General features: G+C 38.9%; 1 protein-coding gene across 6 annotated transcripts in view; it reads right to left on the bottom strand.

The window, feature by feature from the left end:
• AGAP1 (ArfGAP with GTPase domain, ankyrin repeat and PH domain 1) overlaps nt 1-20,767 on the bottom strand; it is a 507,914-nt gene that overhangs the window by 310,075 nt on the left and 177,072 nt on the right. For all 6 annotated transcript variants that reach the window (XM_075000598.1, XM_075000599.1, XM_075000597.1 and 3 more), the window contains 3 exons: nt 16,163-16,248; nt 10,453-10,594; nt 5,348-5,482 (listed from right to left, as the gene is read on the bottom strand). In XM_075000598.1, the coding sequence (XP_074856699.1) occupies nt 5,348-5,482; nt 10,453-10,594; nt 16,163-16,248 (363 nt within the window). The remainder of the gene's footprint in view (nt 1-5,347; nt 5,483-10,452; nt 10,595-16,162; nt 16,249-20,767) is intronic.

The raw sequence follows: 20,767 nt of genomic DNA, 5'->3' as shown, positions 1-20,767 counted from the left end.
CCATGGGGGACTATTTGCCTAATGAAGTGCTGCATATTCACCGCAGCACTTCATCAGTGATCTCCCATCACCCTGATTACCATGTCCCCTTCGAAGGTGGGGGCAAGTGTAGACAAGCCCACTGATTTCCTCAGAGCACTACTGGGAGTTCTTCAGGCATACTCACATAAGAATAAAATCCTAAATTTAAGAAGACTGTCTCCCTGCCTTCTCCTCTTTAATCATCATTACATAAGGCTAAGCACTGATATAGTATCATAAAACCTTTTCACCTTCCAGGAACTGTAATTTTGTTTCTACACCATCTCTATCATTTCTTAGAGATTAAATTGAATCTAGTGTTTCCTACTGCTGTAAAATCATATTTAATCTTGGCAAGCATTTCCTGGAAGATGCGCCAAATCATTTTATCAGCTGGCCATCGACAAGGTCTTGTGTTACCTGACAAACATTTATCTTTTCGCACCAAAGATGTCTCTTCTTTTGTTGAACTCAAAGGCACAAAAGTCACTGACTTCAATGGGAACAGGAGATGCCCTATACCTAGAATCATAGAACACTGGAACTGAAAGGGACCTTGAGAAGGCATTGAGTCCAGTCCCCTGCCCTCACAGCAGGATCAAGCCCTGTCTAGAAAATCCCTGATAACCATCGACCTAACTTTCTCTTAAATTTCAGTGATGGAGATTCCACAACCTCCCTAAGCAATTTATTCCACCGTTTAACCTCTCGGACTGTTAGGAATTTTTTCCTAATATCCAACCTAAACCTCCCTTGTTGCCGTTTAAGTCCATTGCTTCTTGTCCTATCCTCCGAGGTCAGGAGAACAATTCTTCTCCCTCCTCCTTGTAACACTCTTTTAGGTACTTGTAAACTGCTATCATGTTCCCTCTCAATCTTTGCTTTTCTAAACTAAACACACTCAATTCTTTCAGTCTTCCATCATAGCTCATGTTCTCTAAACCTTTAATCATTCTTGTTGCTCTTCTCTGGATCTTCTCCAATTTCTCTATGTCTTTCTTGAGATGTAGTGCCACAGCTGGACACAGTACTACAACTGAGGCCCAATCAATACTGACTAGAGCAGAAGAATGATTTCTAAATGTCTTGCTCACGACACTCCTGTTGATGCACGCAAGAATCACGTTTGCTTCTCCCCCCGCCCCCAACAGCACCACACTGCTAGCTCATTCTACAGTCCTAGTCTGAAAAAACACTCCACTTTTTTTTTTTTAAACATATAAACAATTCTATACCACTCGGTATACTAAACATTTAAAATTTACCACCACTTCACATATTCTCACATTTCTCCCACAGTATATTTACACCCTGTATTCACTGCACAACATCACTGCCATTATAGAAGAAGGCCGAAATATGTAAAAACCAGTTCAACCACTACAGATATGCACAAGAAGCGGAGGAGTTGCATCACTGTATAATTCTGCAAGTTCCGTCTCCCAAGATTTCCCTGAAATATGAGAAGGCATGGAATCAGAAAAGCTGTACAGTCAATAAGGAACAACAATGTTGTCCAGGGTATATGCAATGAAAAATAAACTGCAGCTCTTCACAGACCTGGAAATTGAGCTGTTTTCTTTTTTCACATGCTAAACCTTAAAAATGCATCTTTAACGCAGATTATATGAAGAGAAAGCCAGGGATTTCCTCTCAAAACCCTCTCTAAAAACAATGCGAGAAAACAAATTGTATTAGCTGAAGTAAAACAAAAAAGGCAGCCTTGTACCACTTTAAAGAATAACAAAATGACTTATTAGGTGGAACAGATCTACTTCTTCAGCTGAAGCACTAAGAATAAATTGCACTGAGGCATTATTTTTAAACCAAGAGCCACTCACTTCAGTACTTGCACTTGCAGAGAGTCTGTTTGGTCTGTTTTTCCACACTTCTTTTGCACATGTACCACTTAACACTAGCCTCTGCTACACACCACTTCTAGTGGTATGCAGCATGCAGACCCACGTACCTGCCCTTGCACAGGTATAAATAGAGACTTGCTGAAGCACTGGCTTCCTGTATACATACTTATTTTTAGAGTGAAGTGCTGCTGCTGCCTCCCCACTATGGAGCCTTCCCCCATGGCAGAGGAAGGCTCTAGCACTGTGGAGGTTATGGAGAAAGACTCAGGCAGCTCTCAGGAAACACTTCTGCAAAGGGAAAAGGCTCTAGCAGCCCCCAGGAGTTAAGAGCCTTTCCCCTCCATTGAGAAAGTTTGCACTTTACATTTCCACCTTGCTGAATAGACCTTGTCAGCTCTGGCCCTCCCTTTTTCTGGGACCCCATTCTTTAAATACCCCTCTGAAACCACCACTCCTCACCCATGCATCTGATGAAGCACGTCTTTGCCCAGGAAAGCTTATGCTCCAAAATATCTGTTAGTCTCTAAGGTGCCACAAGACTACTTCTTGTTCTCGCTCTTCCAGAGAGGCAGCTGCCAGGCCCTTTCCCTGACACACACAGCAACACACCAAAGCATGTACTCAGCCTGCTTTTCACTGCAGCATGCACTAACATGTCACTGAAAGTTGCCTGTAGTGTAGATATTGTCTTAGACACTTATTTATGAGATGGGACCTCATGTAAGCACAGCAAGTGTGACTCAGAGGAAAAACCACTCAGACAGGAATGTGTCAGATCTGGAACCTGAGGAAATAGTTTTAACTAATTCATATATTTTCTTTAAAATTATAATAATTTCTTTAGTTGCCCATTTATGTCTATGCAATAAGGTAACATACTGAGTACTAAGAGAGTAAGCTGTGCTAGTCTATACACTATCAAAACAAAAAGCAGTCAAGTAGCACTTTAAAGACTAGCAAAATAGTTTATTAGGTGAGCTTTCGTCGGACAGACCCACTTCTTCAGACCATAGCCAGACCAGACCAGACTCAATATTTAAGACACAGAGAACCAAAAACAGTAAGCAAGGAGGACAAATCAGGAAAAGATAATCAAGGTGAGCAAATCAGAGACTGGAGGGGTAGGGGGGAAGATCAAGAATTAGATTGAGCGAAGTATGCAGACGAGCCCCTATAGTGACTCAGAAAGTTCCCATCACGATTTAAACCATGAGTTAATGTGCCGAATTTGAATATAAAAGTCAGCTCATCCACTTCTCTTTCTAAAATGGTGCGATAATTTCTCTTCAGTAACACACATACCTTGAGGTCATTGACAGGATGGAAACTAGAAGCGTGTAGATAAGTATATACCCTTCTTGTAGTACAGTACTAATCAAGGATGGCCTGACCAGTACCACACTGTACCAAAAACCTACTGATCGCTATACTTATCTACACGCTTCTAGTTTCCATCCTGCACACATGACTAGATCCATTGTTTACAGTTAAGCTCTTAGGTACAATCGCATTTGCTCTGATCCAACTGACAGAGACCAAAAACTACAAGAATTTTACCAAATATTCATAAACCTGAATTAACCACCAGGAGAAGTAAAAAAACAAATCGACAGGGCCAGACGCATACCCAGAGACCAGCTACTCCAAGATCGGCCCAAAAAAGCCAAGAACAGAACACCACTGGTCATCACCTACAGCCCCCAACTCAGACCACTGCAATGAATTATTAAAGACCTACAACCTATTCTTAATCAGGATGCTACACTCCAGAAGGCCCTGGGTGACATGCCTGTTCTCTCCTACAGACAACCTCCCAACCTCATGAGGATCCTTGCTAACAGCCACAGTCTATACCCCAGGAACACCAGTCCTGGAACCTTTCCCTGCAACAAAGCCCGCTGCCAGCTTTGTCCACATATCTTCTCTGGAAATACCATCACTGGACCTAACCAGGTTACTCACAGAATCACGGGCACTTTCTCATGCTCCTCTACTAACATCATATATGCCATCATGTGCCAACAATGCCCAGATGCTTTGTATATTGGACAGACTTCTAACTCCCTTAGACAAAGGGTCAACGGGCACAAAACAGACATCAAAACACTCCAGATCCACAAACCAGTTAGTCAACATTTTAATGGAATGGGGCATTCTGTCAATGACCTCAAGGTATGTGTGTTACTGAAGAGAAATTATCGCACCATTTTAGAAAGAGAAGTGGAATAGCTGACTTTTATATTCAAATTCGGCACATTAACTCATGGTTTAAATCGTGATGGGAACTTTCTGAGTCACTATAGGGGCTCGTCTGCATACTTCGCTCAATCTAATTCTTGATCTTCCCCCCTACCCCTCCAGTCTCTGATTTGCTCACCTTGATTATCTTTTCCTGATTTGTCCTCCTTGCTTACTGTTTTCGGTTCTCTGCGTCTTAAATATTGAGTCTGGTCTCCTGGCTATGGTCTGAAGAAGTGGGTCTGTCCCACGAAAGCTCACCTAATAAACTATTTTGCTAGTCTTTAAAGTGCTACTTGACTGCTTTTTGTTTTGATATTGAGTACTGTGGAAGACAGCAGATGACTCAAATACACACAGTATGTGGAACTACCACTAGAGGGAGCACAGTGACTTATTTCATACACAGAAGACATTTAGGAGTTACATAGGTCTCTCCTCTGCTTTTTTTTTTTTTTTTTTTTTTAAAATCATTGTTTTTCCCCTCCTCTTACACTGTGGAGCCTTTTTTCAAGAATAAGTGTCCAACTAAACAATTTCATTCAAGTTACATACTTAATGCTTTTTCTTCCATGCTGTAGCAGTGATTTGCAACATCTTTCTCAAAGTAGTCTATGAAGTCACTACTCCCTCTCTTTGAAATCCCTCCTTAAAACTTATTTCTTCTCTGACGACTTGGTGAAATTGCCAACAGTTAATGGTTATGTGGACGCCACGAAAGAATTTTAGTCATCGCCTTATGCATTTTATTAAATTCCTCAGATTTCCTATTCTACACTCTAACAGTTAAAAATTGTGCTCAATTATATCTTTCTTAGACAGCTCTATTAAATGAGGTTAATTGCACAAGAGTACCAGCAGTATCTCCATATTTCTCACATTATACCTACATGAAAACATTTTAAGTAAATATAAATACAACACAAAATTATTGTATTCATAATATATTATGGTTCTATGTATTATTTGTTTCCAACCATGACAGGACTGAACACAGCAGCTGGAGGTAAGTGGATAACTGTATAAAAGGCAGTATGTGTGTGCACAGTGTTGAACATGACAAGCAATTCACAAGAGGAATTCTAGTGAATTCTACCAAAATAAAAAAATTCCAGTCGGGATTAAATCTTCTGATACATACAGCAGGCACTGGTCATGAATCTGGAGAATATTAATTAGGTTAACATATGCTGTGAGATACTGAATAAAAATATATCAATCTTTACCATCTTGGAAGACTCTTTCCACGTTCAGCCCGTAAGTAGCACATGTTTCGTAGTAAGTGCATCTCTTCAAATCATTCGATAGCTTCCTTGCTCTGACATCATCAATAACACGTGGATTGTTAGAGCTTATAGCATCTGCAGTAGCAGCATAGAGAGGGGTGGAAAACAGCATTAACAGTGTAATTGTGATAATAAATCCTGTATTCATCAGCAGCATAAGTTAATATTTACAGAGCATCCCACGCCTACTGAGCCCATCACGTGCTTAAACATAATCTTAAAAACACATCCATAAAACAAACTTCATAAAGAGACAAAAGGTTGCAGTAAAAACACACATAATGTCAACTTAAGATTCTATGTACATCTTAAACTCTCTGTTTTTGTACATAATACACATCCAACACAAACTACTTTGTATGTATATTCTGCATCTTCAAAACATGTGCATTTCATGATTTTTCCACCGAATCCATGTTTCCTCTGGAGATATTTCACAAAAGAACTATTGTTCAGCACTGCATCTTGGACTCTTCTGAAGGAAATGAAGGTAAATAAAGCCCTATTATCAGCATTTTAATGATTTCTACTGTATTGCAGTTTAAATTGTGATATAACAAATTGTCTTAGTAAAGACAGGTATTATTTCACCAAAGAAAACTGGCTATACTTTCAAATACTGTTCAACTCTGTAATTAGTGAAAAATTTGTTTTTAAAGTTCTTAGTTCTATACTACAGATCTTCAAGCCACTGATTCAATGCTAACTAGAAAATAACTTTAAAGTTTACCTCCTCCCCTCCTGCCCCCAAGTCAGCACAAAAATGCATACAAGCCTACCAGGTGGAATGTACTTACTTGTATTAAATAGTAATAATATATTTAGGACAAGAGGTAAATGAAACAAAATGAATAGTGCTCTCATCCTTTAAGGAATCAAATTACGTTTAGACTTCGTATTAATGCCAGCACATTAATACTATAGTAAGTAAGATGTCAAAATGACTTTCATGGATGATCTGATAAGCAGAATAGTAAGATGTAGCACATAGGGGCAGGGAAGTGATAAAACATCTCTTACTGTAATACATAAGCACAGTTCTTCACTTGAGCATTTAACCACCAGTGTTAATGGGCTCTTCATATATTTTTATTGGACTCTGTCTTCTATTTTTAGAAAAAAATAGAAAAATTAAGACTTTGCTAACAACCAAATGCAACAAATTTCTTCTGGGTTTCAAAATTTATAGTTTGAGTATCGTAATCCAACTCTCTCACTACAGTCCCTGCAGATACTACAAGGTTCACAGGAACTATTTTTTTCCTTTTAGATTCTGTGGGAGCCTTGTCCCAGCCTCTACACATCGTAGAGACTAAGCATGAAGTTTAGTTTACATTTAGTTTCCTGAGTATAGATCTCCACCTGCCTACCTACTTAAAATTGGCATTTAGCAGGGAAGCCTCACTTGCACACTTCACAAGTCAGCCAGTTACTTTTTCTTGATCACTACACGTACAGCTGCCTTTTCTACAAACTCTGCAACTTGAAGTAGTCCTCAGAAGCCTTTGTGCAGATATGGGCATAGGATTTTTTACAGTAAACTAGTCTATCCAAGCGGCTATGCATACCATGCACGGCTCATGTTTCCTTAGATTCATATTAGGGCCTCACACAAGCCCATTCAAGTCAATAACTTTGTATTGCACTATTAAGGAACTTAAATCAAACCCTATTCTGATGCAATAAGACATGCAGTACACCTCAGTGAGGACTATAGTCCATGAAAGTCTCAATACTAAATTGCCAGGCATTTTAGCTCTAGGGCTGATCTGACTCGGTTGCAATAATTATTTTATTATGGAAAGATGACAACCTGCTTCCTTTTCCATGTGTTCAAAAAGACAAACATTTCTGCTCTAACTTTCAAATCTGCTTATGTTTGCGTAGAGAAAATAGGTGTCATGAAGGAAGGAATTTCACACTTGAGGCCCCAGTACATGACACACAGACTTAAAAGACAAGAGTGGCACTCCTAAGTAGAAGCTAGCTGTAGATACCACTGATGTTCTCCCAGGACTGAGACAGCAACAGACTTTTGCCATTAGCACCCCTGAATATAAACAGGGATTCACTGAGAGGATGAACTCTTGACTGCCCATAGCCATCATAGTACCAATGTTCAACCTTCAGCTTCAAGGATCAGAAACCAAACTGCTGCTATAATACAATCTTCATCATAAACCATCACCCATGTGTCAGGATTTCCCAATATTCTGAAGCGATCTGATAGTATTCACATTGTCACCTTGTTCAACTGACTAGGTAAATAGTTTCTCCTCCTGATAAAACTCCATTACTGAGGAGGGACTTACACTGCAGTTCTCACCTATACCACTTACAAATTGATATTGTGGGAAACAACATAGATTTTAAGAACCGCCTTTTCCTCATGAGCTTTAGGGCCCCAATTCAGGAAAGCACACGTTTAAGTCTTCTTAATTTCATTTACTTATTTATCTTTAAGAATATAAATAAGTAAATATAAATACATATTTAAAGTGTTTTGCTAAACGAGGGACTATACTTTCTACCTCCTATGAAAAAAGAATCCAGAACATTCTAAATCCCTTATAACCTAGATTTTTAGATATACATTAGTGCATTCTGCATAGTGACTTATCCCCTTCATGATGATCATTTCACTCATTTGATAATGGGAATATTCAGTTATCCCACAAAGATAATGAGAAGATATGAAGAGGAGATTTAGTGACTGCAGAATATTGAAATGCATGACTTGAAGGGGTTTTTAAGAGTTTATTCAGAGATCAAGCGAAAGATCAAGGAAACCTAGTCATAACCTTATATATTGTTTGAAACTGCAATCTATTTTCATTAGGATTGTGGCATTAACTTACCCTTTTATCTGGGAATTATAAAAAACTAGTTAATGTTGTAAAATACTTTGAAAACATACATCACTAAACTCCATTAACAACTCAGACCAACACACACAATAAAAAAATTTGCCTATTTCTCATGGCAGCTTATAGTAACAAGGCAAAGAACGGCCACATCACAAAAGTCATCAGAAAATGTACCTAAGTTTCCATTACAATTTATTTAGGAGAAAACAAGGAGGCTCCTGTGAGACAAAAATCTTCTCTGAACTTGAATATAATCTCCAATAACTACAGATCAATACTACACATGGCATTCTTGTCTCAAGTATATTCCTTGGAGTAAAGTTTTAACATTTTAAATCATGCATGTCACATGGTACCAAATGGAGCATATTTTTTTTATATTGCGATCTATTACTCGTTCACAGCTCAAAGGTGAAAAAAAATACATTTGCTTGGAAGAGAGTCTAGGGATTTTTCTTTGTAAAACCACCAGAGGGGGCTGAAGGAATGTGGACAATAAATACACCTAAAATTAGCAGTATCATTTAAATACCTTTTTTGGTTTGTTTCAAATGTTATTTGCGTGTGAAAATATGGTTTTGAATTTCACTAGAAGATGGGGGAAAATACCCTCCTCTATTTTCCATGCATTTTCCTACATAGGAGAAGATTCAACTTTGGCTGCAGGAGCAGAAAGGGGGGCAGACATCTCAGAGATCATTTCATAGCTGCCACTTTAAGAGCTCCAGTTAGCGGGATAAGTAGCAGAAATTAGATATAATCTGCTACCACAGCATTAAAAAGGACACTGTCACTTTGATGCATACCTAAGAGTGGTGCCATGTATTAGCTCAGCGCCCATCTCTTTACCTCCCAGCCCCACTATTGTTAAAATTCTCCACCCCTGCTCTGTAGCGTGCTGGGAAAGACCTATACAAAGCTTCCGATGCCAACCACATCACTATAAGGAAAAACACTGAAAATGACACATGCAGCAAAGGAATCCAGACCAAATATCCTTGCCCTCCAACCTCTCTCACGCAGTAACCTTAGGTGTTAAAAGACTGTGAAACATTTAGGTTGACAGTGTTCCTTTAAGAAATTCACTTCCATTTTTGACAGCAGTATCTTCTGCTCACCCTAGGATTTTTTATGTTGTCTACTTCCCCCTTTCATCCATCACCTGCTTCCGTCTTATGGCCTTGTTTCTATTCTGTCTGCTCCATGTTCCCTCTATTTCCTAAGCTTCACAATGAGCAGCTTTGATTTTAGAGTTTGCAATCAGGCATTGCGCTGTCAAACTGCTGCTGGTCCCCAGGCACTGTCTTAATTGGCAAAAAGACAAGGTGTGGAAGCAATGGAGCCCTACATCAGCATTAAACCATCCCCAACTTCTCACGCTGTTGCAGACTAGAAGAGAAGGGGAGTCTGAAGCCACAGCTGAAAATACTGAGGAAGGGAGGTACTTTGCTGCTACCTTTCATGAGATGATCTTCCAGAGCTTTCCAGCCCAGTGACAGCCTAAGGCTTTTGCTGCTCTAGCATTGTTGTTACAGGATAGGTTTTTCCCTAATGGGTGAAGTAGAATGGTGGGGTTTATTTTCAAGTGACATAACACACAAGTGACCATGCAGTAAATCTAAAAGAAGATTGGGGTCTGGCTTGCATATGGCAACCTTCATTTTTTCAATAAATATTTATAGCAGAATGATTGCCAAGTCTGATTTTTTTCTTGTTTTGTCTGTGATTCAAGGGAGATAAAGGACTGGTCTATTCTGTATGTTTTAAGCACCTGGAGTCCCATCGTAATTTACGTCATGATCCTACAAACGCTTATGGATGTACTCAACTCAGAAAACGAAGAGAGTCTTGTTGCCAGAGCAGACAGACGTGACTGGCCAGAGTCAGGAATACTTTAACCTCCGAAGTTCAGAACTGCAATTTTCTGTTAACAACTGGAATGTTCTACATTTTAGCAGACAAGTAAGTGCCTGGAAATATCAATTATTTTCTGAAAAGGTTGGTATGAAAGGAAATAGATCAAATTAAGTATGTTTGTCTTAGAAAAATGTTTTGGTATATAACTGTCACATTAAAGATACCTTCAGGTAGGTAATCAGCCAAAAGTAACAGAATACGAAGACAGCAACTAGATTAACAGTATATTTATGGAGATATTACAATCAAGAATGCACTTACCCTGGGTTCCAACTAGTACCATTGGGATTTCACTAGTGTTACGATAGTTAGCCATACGACTGTAGTAGTGGTAAACTGTTTGAAAACTAATTTCATCTTCCAAGCTGAAGACAAATATAACAGCATCAACCCACATGGCAAACTACAAGAAAAGAAGCGGGGAAGGGGAAAGAAGACGAGAGTCAGGGGGAAAGAAGTGAGCAGTGTCATAAACATAGCGCACTTATCCTGGTTTGAGGGGAGGGGAGAAAAAGCACTGCATTTGGGAAATCTAACTAGTAACTCTGAGGCTATGTCTACACTAGTCCCTTCCATTCAGAAAGGGCATAGTAATGAGCGAGTTGGGAAGATACTAATGAGGTGCTTCATGAATATGCAATGCATCATTAGCATAATAGCGGCTGCACATGATTCGAAAGTGGCACTTTCAATTCGTGCACTGCCCGTGTAGATGGTGGCCTTTCGAAAAGACACCCCCTGCTGGACTTCGAAAGCGCCTTCTTCCTATTTGATTTTAGGAAGAAGGGGCTTTTGAAGTCCAGGGGGTCCTTTCAAAAGGCCCCTGTCTACACGGACAGCACATGATTTGAAAGCAGCACTTTTGAATCATGCATGGACACCATTATGCTAATGAGGTGCCGCATATTCATGGCAGCACCTCATGAGCATCTTCCCAACTAGCTCATTACCATGCCCCTTCCAAAAGGGAAGGGGCTAGTGTAGACATAGCCCAAGAGCTTGCTTTTTAATTACACAGAAAATTTGGTCCATCTCAAATACCGTTTGTATTTCTTTTGAGTTCTAAAACTGAAAAATTAAGATATTTAAATTTGTCAATGCTCTAGTTATAAGAGTTTAAGTAAAATGACTTTGCCTTAGGTTTTATAGAGGGAAAGTAAACTGGTTTTCCCTGGTGTTGTTAATCCGCTGAAAGAGAGAAACATCTGTGCCCAGGTAAGGCTTAAAATAACTATTCCTGGGGGGAAAATTTCAGACCACTAGTTCATGTCAGATATATTACAATACATGGCAGCAAATTCTTCTTGTTTATAGCTGGCCAGAGGATTTCTTAAGCTAATAAAAAACATGTGTTTAAAATGTGTTCGTTCCAAGACTAAAATTTCCATCAGTAATACAAAGCTAACTAGCTACAACCTTATAAAAGACACATCATCTCTCCATAGCTTTTAGACATAACACTATCATGCATACAGAAACAATCAAAATCAGGGTCTCATTGTGCATATACACAGCAAGAGGCTGCTGCAAAGAGCCGAGAGACCAAATAAATAACGTCACCTTCTCCTTACCTAGCACTTTTCATCAGTAGAACGAGAAGTGATCTACAAAGCACGTCAACATCACTATTGGTGTTTTACAATTGGGCCACGTCTACACTAACCCTCCTTTCGGGAAGGGTATGTAAATGCAGTGGTTCAGAAATGCTAATGAAGTGATTGTATGAATATGCAGTGCCTCGTTTGCATAATGACAGCCACCCAGAGTGTCAAAAGTGCTGCTTTCAAATTGAAAATTAGCCATGGGGGGGGTTCCTTTGAAAGGAAAGCCCAATTTAGAAAGCACCCTTCCCAATTTTTTGGGTGGCTTCCATTATGCAAATGAGGCATTGAATATTCATATCAATGCCTCATTAGCATTTCCTAACCACTGCATTTACATACCCCTTCCAAAAGGGAGGGGTAGTGTTGAAGCAGCCTTGGAGAAATAGAGGAACAGAGACAAGTTGACTTGCCCAAGGTCATAAAGCAGCCCTGTATCTGAGTAAGAATAGTATGCAAATTTCCTAATCTCTCGTCCAACGCCCTGTCCTCTGGGCACAATGCGTCTGTTCTTCATAATTAATGTATTTTATGTTGACATATATAAAATGCATTATTCTTCTCCTATGGTTGTGCCCACTGTTACTTCAGTACTGCTAACTTGCCACAGTTCATAGTGCTTTAAGAGCACCAGTTCCTAGGATCAAGATTATCTGTTTAAATTTAAAAGTTTCATGGTTGTGCAAAATAAGCTGAAATCTTGAGCCCTGAAGGCTAAGTGCACAGTGACAAAATAGGAAACCAAAGAATATTTTTAGAGTACAAGTCTGATTATATCCCTTAAAACAATTTATACAAATGAAATGATTATGAACAGGCTGTTATGTACCATTAGAATACTTCCTCACACATGCATGCCTTTTCACTTAGGATCAAAGTGTAGGGGCTGTGCGGGCAGAGAGGTGATGGAGGAGGAGGAGAAATTTTTGCAGTCCTCAAGAGACACTTAATAAGCCAACCTCCTACACTGTATTTGCTACTGCTATATTGTACTACTACACAATATATGGCAGGAAATGTTCAACACTATCAATGCATGTGAGCTGAATTGTCAGAACTGGAAGCCTAATGAAAAGCATGACAGACAAAAACTATGGTGGAAATGTAGCTGGTGGATTTTAATGTATAATTAATCTCATACCATGGAATCAACCCTATTCTGACTTGAGTTCTTGCGTGCAGCAGGGATATTCCTAAAGAATAATGTATGAGACTAATGATTTTTGAAGAATGTATTAAAAATTCTTGAAACTGGTGTTCAATATGGAACAGTATTCCATCTAATAAAGTTTATGAAATACTGTACACTGAAGGAGACTATTTTTTTTCTGGTACACAGAGGGAGGAAGGGAGAGAAATAATTTAACACTTATTAAATTTAATGTTATAATGGTGCCATGTAACAGCACTGGAAACCAAAGCGCTTAAAAACAGCACAGACAATGACACATTTAAGCTCCCTTTTCACTGCGGCTCACAAATGTGCTTCAAATTGCACTGTGGCAGGGAACACCACTGACAGGACAGTTCAATTTCATACAGAGCCACTGGCTTGAATGGCACCACAGGCATCAATTTTTATTTAAGATGAACCTTTCTTCAAATGAGACCAAAAAAAGAAAAACATCACATCACACCAGTAACCTAGAAATGCAAGGTTCTGGATCCTAGAGCAACTATCATGAACCATCCAAATCCCTCAAAATTATGATGTGGTGTGTTTTATCATAGGAGACTTAACAGCTCTGAGGTAGGTCAGTAAGAACTAAAATCACAGCTGGTGAGCAATGAAAAATGTGATATGGTCACGACTGGTATGCTTTAAAAGATGAGGATGAAAAGAGACTACCACCAACACACCAACAAAATATGTTCCACTCTGATTTTAATTCTTAAAATGAGCTATTCTTAAAAATATTTTTATATTAACTGGTCACAAAAAATGCAAAGCAAAAGCCATTGATTGTCTTTTACTGCACCTTATCATGGATTCTCCCACTTTTGTTCAGTCTAAAATTTTCAGGGCATAAGAAATTATCAATATTAATCTATCTAAAAATAGCAGTTTATTTGGTGAATTACCTATATGAAAATACTTCCAAAATAAGAGCTCTAAAAATTACATGACCAAATTACAATTCAAATCATTTGAGAGAAATTACTTACGCATACATATATTTTGTTCCTAAAAAATACCCAATGGGAAACAGGAAGAAAATATACATGTATGAAGTATTTTGTTAGAAACATAAGTTCTGATCATTTCAGTCTAATATTTTGTATTTATCTGCCAAAGAATAGCTTTGTAGCAGCACTGTATACAATGGAAACACTGCCCAGGGTACTGCCTAGGGTACTATGTCTTAAATTCTGTATCTATAATCAATGTGTGTAGACTCATATTGCCTGAACATGCTATACAAAAGTGGTTTTGGAAGATTAGTAAGTTGACCACATACATATATTGATGTAACACATTTCAATAAATTTTTTATATACACATGTAGGTTGTTGTGAATATGTTTCTCAGCCAAGTTATTTACACTGAGTGTTAAGTAATTCATTTTCTCACCTCAGCACAGGTAGGTTTACCTGACAAGATCCAAGTTGTATTAAGTCAGCTGCACTTTTGTTTGCAACTTCCTTTAAGAGTTTCTTCATTCCTCTGCCTAACCTCTTCTTTTCTCCCTTGTCTGCATTTCTTCCACAGAGCTTTAGTCCACTAACAGTCAAGAGTGGGGCGCTGAAACAGAAGCTACGGATGCTGCCAGCAACACTCTATTCAGCAGCTTGGAAACAAAGCAGCTCTAGATTTCCTGCTGCTGATTCTCAGAAGCTGCTCCATCACTCAATAGCTGAGGGGAGCGAGCCCAGTGCATTCTATGCAGCAACCCTGCTAATAACCAAGTAAGGGAAGGTAAAGGGTGATCTGTCCTTGCTGTTCTGGACACTTTGACTGTAGCCCAAGTTTCACCACATGCACTGATGCCTATACAAGCATACGCTAACAAAACAATAACAATTTCAATTCGTATCATCCCAGAGTATGGTAACCAGAAAAAAATAACCTGCCTCCTCTCTGCAGCTATCAAAAACCTGCGTGCAGGGGAACAGCAGCTTTCTACAGCAGAAAAGAGGGTAAATAAACATTTTATACCCAAATAGGAAACACATAAGAATATGATAGTGTCTTATTGAAGCTGGAGAGCTAGAGTCTCATAGCACTATAAGGAAGAAATTTAGGTGGAAGCAGTAGAGATGAGGTAGAATGAAAAAGGACAAAGATTTAAAAGCTGACACTTGTAATACATTTCAGTGCAAGTTCATCTGCTATAACATTACAAAAGGATCTAGTCACAAATTTCAATCATTTCCTTTGACATAAATTTTTAATAAAAATGTAATGTAGTGTAACTACCTGACCAGTGAAGTAGCTTTGTAGCCCTGAATTGCACATTTGATGGCAGATAACTCCATATATTCTACATTCCTCCAGTTTATTAGAGTGAAATTTTCAACTTAACCATTTTATAAGTACAAAAGAACCATTTTTCATCAGACGTTTATTTTTCCCCAGAAACCATCACTACTAATTAATAAAATATAATTTTAAAAACACACACATTTACACATTCAAGTGCATAGAAATTCTCCCCCCATCTCAAAAGGTGGATGTAAATAACATCTCCATTTTCATCATACTATTGGAAAAAGTGGGGCAATTGGGCAGGTTTGCTTTCAGGATAGGTCATTTGAGCAGACTGTGACATACCAGGTTCACATCAGGAGTAACAGGAAGGCAGTCAGTGCATTCTGTTTTGAGTTACATATGCAAATTTTAATCCATCACATTTATAAAGACATTTAACAAAAACCTCTTAGGAAAACATCACATTTTCTCATCCTAATGGCTTTCTTCTATTTTTTTCTTATATCAAGGGAGATCATTTTGTTAGTGTTACTTGTCTTCACAATCTATAGTCTAGTCCAGGGGTGAGCAAACTTGTTACATCAAGCCCCTATTTTTATCCCTGCAATTAGCAGGAACCCCCCAACCTGCTAATGTAATCCAAACCAACAAAAAATTTGGTTAGGTTCATATAAAAAAAAATTTTTGGCATGTCTAAGAAAATTAGTATGTACAATGTAAAAACTTTATTAACTGGTATATAAATGTGAATAAACATACATAAAATAGTAACATTTCAATATTTTTGATTAGGTGGATGAGCCTGAGACCCAGCAGCTGATCATGCTGTACCCCACTTACAAAATTTCTTGCCCCCCCTCCCACCCACCCAAGGGGATCCACTCCTCTCACTTTGCAAACCCCTGGTCTAGCCTAATAAAGCTCTAAATACAATGCTTACCTGTGCCTCTGGAGGGCCCCCTTCATCTCTAATCAGCAGCAGATAGCTTTGTCCATCAACTACTATCTCTTTCTTGAATCTCCCACCTGTCACACAAAGTAATTCATTACACAAAAGAAACAGTAAAGCACAAACAAAGGCTTCACTTGTGGAAAATATTATTTCTAAGATCTCTCACATGATTGTGTTATGTATTAATTAAATATGTAGCTCAGATCTATAAAGTTTTGTTGATGCAAGATTTATTTAGGAAAACTAACTCAATTACATATTTTAAAGGAATGATTGAGTCTGATTGAGAACTACATTTCAAAGGTTCTATTACATAAGTTGCTTAAGAAAATCCTGCATTAGAGATCATTAAAAGCTTTGGCAAATACAAGTTGTGAATTAGTCTTACTGGCCGTGTCTACACTAGCCCCAAACTTCAAAATGGCCACGCAAACGGCCATTTCAAAGTTTACTAATGAAGTGCTGAAATGCATATTCAGCGCTTCATTAGCATGCGGGCAGCCACGGCACTTCTAAATTGCCGTGCCTCGTCCTGACGGGGCTCCTTTTCGAAAGGACCCCGCCTACTTTGAAGTTCCCTTATTCTCATCAGCTCATGGAAATAAGGGGACTTCGAAATAGGCGGGGTCCTTTCGAAAAGGAGCCCCATCAGGACGAGCCGTGCAGCAGCGAGGCGAGTCAATTTCGAAGTGCTGCAGCCACCCACATGCTAATGAAGCGCTGAATATGCATTTCAGCACTTCATTAGCAAACTTCGAAATGGCCATTTGCGTGGCCATTTCGAAGTTTGGGGCTAGTGTAGACGTAGCCATTTTGTCCACAATCCAGATGTGCTTTAAAGCAGTAATTGTGTGAAATTCAAGTGCGTAGAAAATGGCATTTAATTGACATTACATACACTACTGAATTCTCACATTACCACATACCAAAACTAAAATAATTAAGCTACATACGCCCTTTATTTTCCCTCAAGAGAAGCCAGGTTCTTAAAAGGCAACACTTAACATTGTGAAAATGGTATTTCTCTATTCACGAGTCACAGTTAGGGAAAGGGTGCTGAAACACTAAACATGTTAGACAGGAGAGCTACAATGATAGCACCTCTGAGATGTACTAATCAAGGAGAGAAGTGCTGTACCATATACTAATAAAATGAATTAGAGACTTGCTGTGGGTTAGAGATAAAATGATAGACACTACAAAACAGTATCTGATGCAAGAACTACTTCTGGGTTTCAAACACATTTTTTTGAAACAACCCACAGTATTTAGTGCTTGTCAAGACTGGGGAATTGGCACTACAGAAACTGATCTCTGACAGTCACGGATTCAATGAGACATGAAGCTGCACTGAAAGTTTCCTCCTCACTTCCCTGGGCAAGGACTTCAAGTCTGACCTGCTGGTGAGATGGGGATTACCCTTCCCTGGAGTGAATGGTATTTCAGGCACCATGCTGTTTCTCATGACAGAGTCCAGATAAAAGCAGATTACATTTAGGGTTTTGGAGCCTGACCCAAGATTAGCAAACCTGGTCCACTTAAGGCCTTAGGATGGATTTATACTCTGCTCCTAGAAGTGAAAGCTTACTTATCTTACTGACTAAGCCACACAAGCTCTCAGCCTCTATGCATAATGCCTTCCAATTAACCCATATCTGAGTTCAACAAGCACAGATATGCTAACAGTGTGGTGTTACTGGTTTAAGGCTGTTTAGTTCTTCCTCCTGTTGTATTAAAACTTAGGCTAGCTCCAATTAGAACTTTACCTTATCTTGTTTTTAACTTAATTTCTCAATTACACTTTTTTCTCCATAAATGTGTCAGAGTAGTACAACTGAAAAACTTTAGAAAAATATTTCATGTGAAAGTAAACTACTGACATAAGTGTTCTTATGGAAGAGAATTCTACTCAATTTTTTTTAATGGATCATTCTTAAATCAACAGAGAGAGGCCAGAAGGAGCAGGCAAACATTTCAAAGGATCATTGTTGAAAAGAACTATGTTTGGAATTCAGGGAAATGATACAAAATTAAACACTGGCTATTTCAGATACACCTTCCCCCACGCACCTCTTGATTGCTACAACTCTGTATCAATAGAGAACTGCTTGATTTGCTGAGATTACTCAACCATTCAACAAGGTGCAATGGATTCCATTTTTAAGACAGCTACAGATCACTGAGCAAAAATGGCTTGAACGTAGCTTTTTCTTTGTATTCCTCATTGCACATAAAGTCACTGCACATAGTAAAAGCATGGGAAATGATAATTTGTCTGGTCATCACACTGTACAAACTTGGGATCAACTGCAACTCAGAACTTATTTTGGTTTGCAAGATTGAGCCTTAGGCTCCCAAAATCAAGTCCCAAACAAAACTCCTTTGAAGTCCATCACTAACAGAATTCCAAAAATAAGATTAAACGGATCAAGCAAAGACCATCTTACATCACTAAGTCTGAACGTCCATTAATCTCACTATTTTCCTTCAAAAATAAAAGTTTACCAAAAAAATGGATCTTACCAACTTTGTACATAATTAATAAAACTCAACATTGTAAATACTCCATATACACTTCTCACTGGACCTGTACATTTTTAAGGTCTAACTGAATGATGGTATAATGTAGTTTGATGTAAAATGGAAAATTCTGAGCAAGCAGCTTTGTTTTCATTCTTCTGAGCTCTCAATAGTAAATACTGGAACTCTGAACAGACGAACGAAGATAGTTACTGAACCACCATTTTAGGAAAGAAAAGGATGTCTATCCTACTCATGACTCAAAATTATTCATTCTTGGGGAGCAGCCGGGGGGAGGGAGGGCAGAAGAGAGATGGGAAGACCTGTATGGTTCACATACACATCAGAGGCTAAGCACAAAGGAGACAACTATAGGTGCAAGCAGAGAATTACAACTCAGTACATGTGTACAGCAAGGACATAGTAAGGAGCAAGTCACAGCAACCACCCACTTCTCCGGGAGAAACTAATACCCTTCAAGGTATTTGCTATGTCCAAGATTCATTTGGGGAGGGACCCACACATTGGAAACCAATGTCTGACACAGGTATGTAGGAGATGCCCAAACTTACTGATCCTCCAAGCTGCATACAAGTGTCTCCAGCAGTTTGAGAGCCAGCAAACCCTTGGGCTCCAGGGCTTAAGCCTGCACTCTGTCGAGCATCTCGCATCTCCTGCGGGGCTGACGTTGCAAGATGCAACTCCCCACTGGGCAGAACCCATAAGTGATGCAATCCAACCAACCACCAGTCATTAATGAAGATGCTGAACAAAACTTGCCCAGGACTGACCTTCATGGCATTCTACTTTATACCGGCTGCCAACTGGACATAACTATTGATCACTAAGATGGACAATATAGCCAGTTTTCTAGACACCTTACAGCCTAGTCGTCCAACCCATACTACTTTAACCTGCTGGCAACAATTCTGTGGGTGATCATTATAAAAGTTCTGCTAAAGTCATGGTATATCATGTCTACTGCTTTCTCTGTATCTGCAGAGTTCATTTTCTGATCACAGAAGGCAGTCACATTGGTCAGGCATGACTTGCCCTTGGTGAATCCATGCTGACTCTTCCAGATCATCTTTCTATCCTCCAATTGCTTCAAAATGGAGATCTTGACTCCATGCTTTTCTACGCACAGGGTTTTCTCTGGACTCAGGTGAGGATGACTGGTCCATAGTTGCCTAGATTCCCTTTCTTTCCCTTTTCAAAGATGGGCATTATATTTACCTTTTTCCAACTGCCTGAGACCATGCCCACTTACCACAAGTTTTCAAAGATAATGACCAATGACTCTGCAGTCATGGACCCCATGGATTTATGCATGAACATTAACTCAAAAATTGTTTGTAGTCTTCGTGTAGCTGTGTTGGTCCCAAGATATACAAAAGACAAGGCAGGGGAGTGATACCTATTACTGAACCCTGTTCTGTTGGTGAAAGAGATATGCTTTAAAGCTACACAGACCACTTCTTTGGGATCTGAACAATCTTCACTTTACACAAAACTGTATTGCATTGTCATTCAATCACCCGCAGGATCTGAAGAACTCTGTTAACTCGAAAGCTTGTCTCACCAACAGAAATGGATACAAGAAAAGAGATTACTTCCAGCACCCTTGTCTCAGAAACCAAAAAAGACAGATAAACAATTTTGGTTCTCTGAATGCATTCCTACCTTACACAACATTATCATCAATTTCATTACGTAAATCATGCTAGCATGAATGGATCTACAGTGGATAAATCTAAAACTCCAACACAATGAGTCCAATTCCTTGCCTTTACATTTGAGTATGTTGTTTTCTTGGGAATTTTTAAACTTTCATTCCTTACACTTACATGCTAGTACAAAAATGCCACTTCCTATATTCCTGGGAAGTACAGCAACAACAAATCTCAAAATCAAAAGAAGTTAGTGAAGTAATTCTTAGATTTCTTCTAATTTATTCACAACTTACATAGCTTTTTAAGGCCTGTATAGTAATTTATGAGACTATGACAGCCTGGGTTTACATGTGGAAAGATGTACAAAGGATTTACCTAATTTGTAACTAACTTCCAGAAG

Source organism: Carettochelys insculpta, chromosome 8, assembly GCF_033958435.1.
Source record: "Carettochelys insculpta isolate YL-2023 chromosome 8, ASM3395843v1, whole genome shotgun sequence".
Taxonomy (NCBI): domain Eukaryota; kingdom Metazoa; phylum Chordata; order Testudines; family Carettochelyidae; genus Carettochelys; species Carettochelys insculpta.
The sequence above is the reverse complement of the archived record's forward strand: the minus strand, read 5'-3'. Positions and strand labels throughout refer to the sequence as shown.